The 1,881-nt window shown below is 50.4% G+C and overlaps 1 protein-coding gene across 1 annotated transcript in view; it reads right to left on the bottom strand.

The window, feature by feature from the left end:
- ZNF428 (zinc finger protein 428) overlaps positions 1-1,881 on the bottom strand; it is an 8,094-nt gene that overhangs the window by 4,492 nt on the left and 1,721 nt on the right. Inside the window, exon 2 of the mRNA XM_007458573.1 lies at positions 156-360. Within this exon, the coding sequence (XP_007458635.1) occupies positions 156-231 (76 nt within the window). The 5' untranslated portion in view covers positions 232-360. The remainder of the gene's footprint in view (positions 1-155; positions 361-1,881) is intronic.

Raw genomic sequence — 1,881 nt, 5'->3', positions numbered from 1 at the left:
CAGGAAGGGATCCCCTAGCAGCGCACAGAGTCCTAATCAGAACAGAAAACCTAGTGAGATAAGGAGCCACTCCCCGTCAAGATTTCTCAGCGAAGCCCCAATCCCAAACCAGGAAGATAGTCAAGCCAACCCCACCACCCCGAAGGCCATCTCACCTGGAGAAAGGTCCTCATCGTCTTCCTCCAGGCTGGCGTAGCCCCCAGTCTCAGCTGGCTCACGGGTTTCTGTCATGGCCAGGGGAGGGGACAGGAGACAGGAGCAGAGCAGCAGCTGGGCAGTGTCCCTCCCTGGCCAGCTTTCCACAGCCACACGTCGGCCACAAGTCCTCTGATGCAGGATGTCAGCAGGTAGAGAGGGATGCTGGACAGGGGAAGGAAAGGCCTGTGATGACTCAATAAACTTTTACATAACATCTGCCTCCCCAGGACTCAGTGTGCCCAGTGTTGTGGGCAAGGCAAAGACGATCCCAACCCTGTCCTTGACTGCCTGAAGAGCCTTGACTGCCTACAGAGCCTTCACTGCAGGCCTTAATTTCCCCATCTGGTTCTCATTCAATGGGGTGGGGAAGGGTAATATTCCAAATATTTAACAGCGAGCACCAACACGGGCACCAATCAGTACTGAGAGGGGAACATGGACCTACGCCAGGCATTAACCCTTTACTTGCTAGGCTGTGGGAAAGTCTGGGGCGGGGGGAAGACTCCAAAGTGGCAGCTGGGGGTAGGGATTACTTGGAATGGTAGTGATACACCAACCAGTCTAGAAGTTCTATATTTTAAAAACTAGTATGGTTGCACTGATTTGTGAATGTCAGCCCTCTTTTTTTTCTTTTAATTTAGTTTTTATTTATTTTTGGCTGCATTGGGTCTTCGTTGCTGCACACGGGCTTTCTCTAACTGCGGCGAGCGGGGGCTACTCTTCATTGTGGTGCGTGGGCTTCTCATTGCGGTGGCTTCTCCTGTTGCGGAGCACAGGCTCTAGGCGCGCGGGCTCAGTAGTTGTGGCTCGCAGGCTCTAGAGCGCAGTAGTTGTGGCGCACGGGCTTAGTCGCTCCACAGCATGTGGGATCTTCCTGGACTAGGGCTCGAACCCGTGTCCCCTGCACTGGCAGGCGGATTCTTAACCACTGCACCACCAGGGAAGGCCTTGCCCTAATTCTTTATCAATTTACACCTTGGCAAGATGACGCCTAGGTTTGAATCCTAAATCTGCCACATTCTAGCTGCGAAGCTTCAAACAAAGGACTTTTCTTCTCTAGCCTGTTTCCTTCTAGGTATAAAAAGGGCTTCTAGGGCTTAACTTACGTACTTGTAACCACGTTGAGACGTTATTATCTCCTTTGCACACATGAGGAAATTGAGGCACAAAGAGAATTATCATACCAACTGGTAGGTGGGTGAACTAGGATTTGAAGCCATGTCATCCTACCTCTCATAAAATGATCCTTCAGCAGAAAAGATTTTTTGAAGATTCAGTAGGCTAGTTGATATAAATTGGTGGTATGTGGCAGGTACTCCATTAGCAGTGGCTATTACTACCCGCAACCCCAACCCTCTATAAACCATTCCCACCATTCCAGACTTCTCACCTCTCCCTGTGCACAACAGGACTTTTCACATCTGTGAGTCTTAGTAAATCCTACAACTGCTGTCTAGAATGTGCTCCTTCCCCCATGTCTGCCTGGAGAACTCTTACTCTCTCTCCAAAGCCCACCTCAAACACAAGAACCTCTATACCTCTCCTCAGCCAAACACCACCTCTGCCTCTTCCAAGAAGCCTTCTCTGACTCCTCTCCTTCCTTTCTCTCCCTCTTCATCAATACTCCCTACACACACACACACACACACACACACACACACACACACACACACACACACACAC

Source organism: Lipotes vexillifer, unplaced genomic scaffold (assembly GCF_000442215.2).
Source record: "Lipotes vexillifer unplaced genomic scaffold, Lipotes_vexillifer_v1.1 scaffold371, whole genome shotgun sequence".
NCBI lineage: Eukaryota > Metazoa > Chordata > Mammalia > Artiodactyla > Lipotidae > Lipotes > Lipotes vexillifer.
Note: the sequence above shows the minus strand (reverse complement) of the source record. Positions and strands in the feature narration are given on the sequence as shown.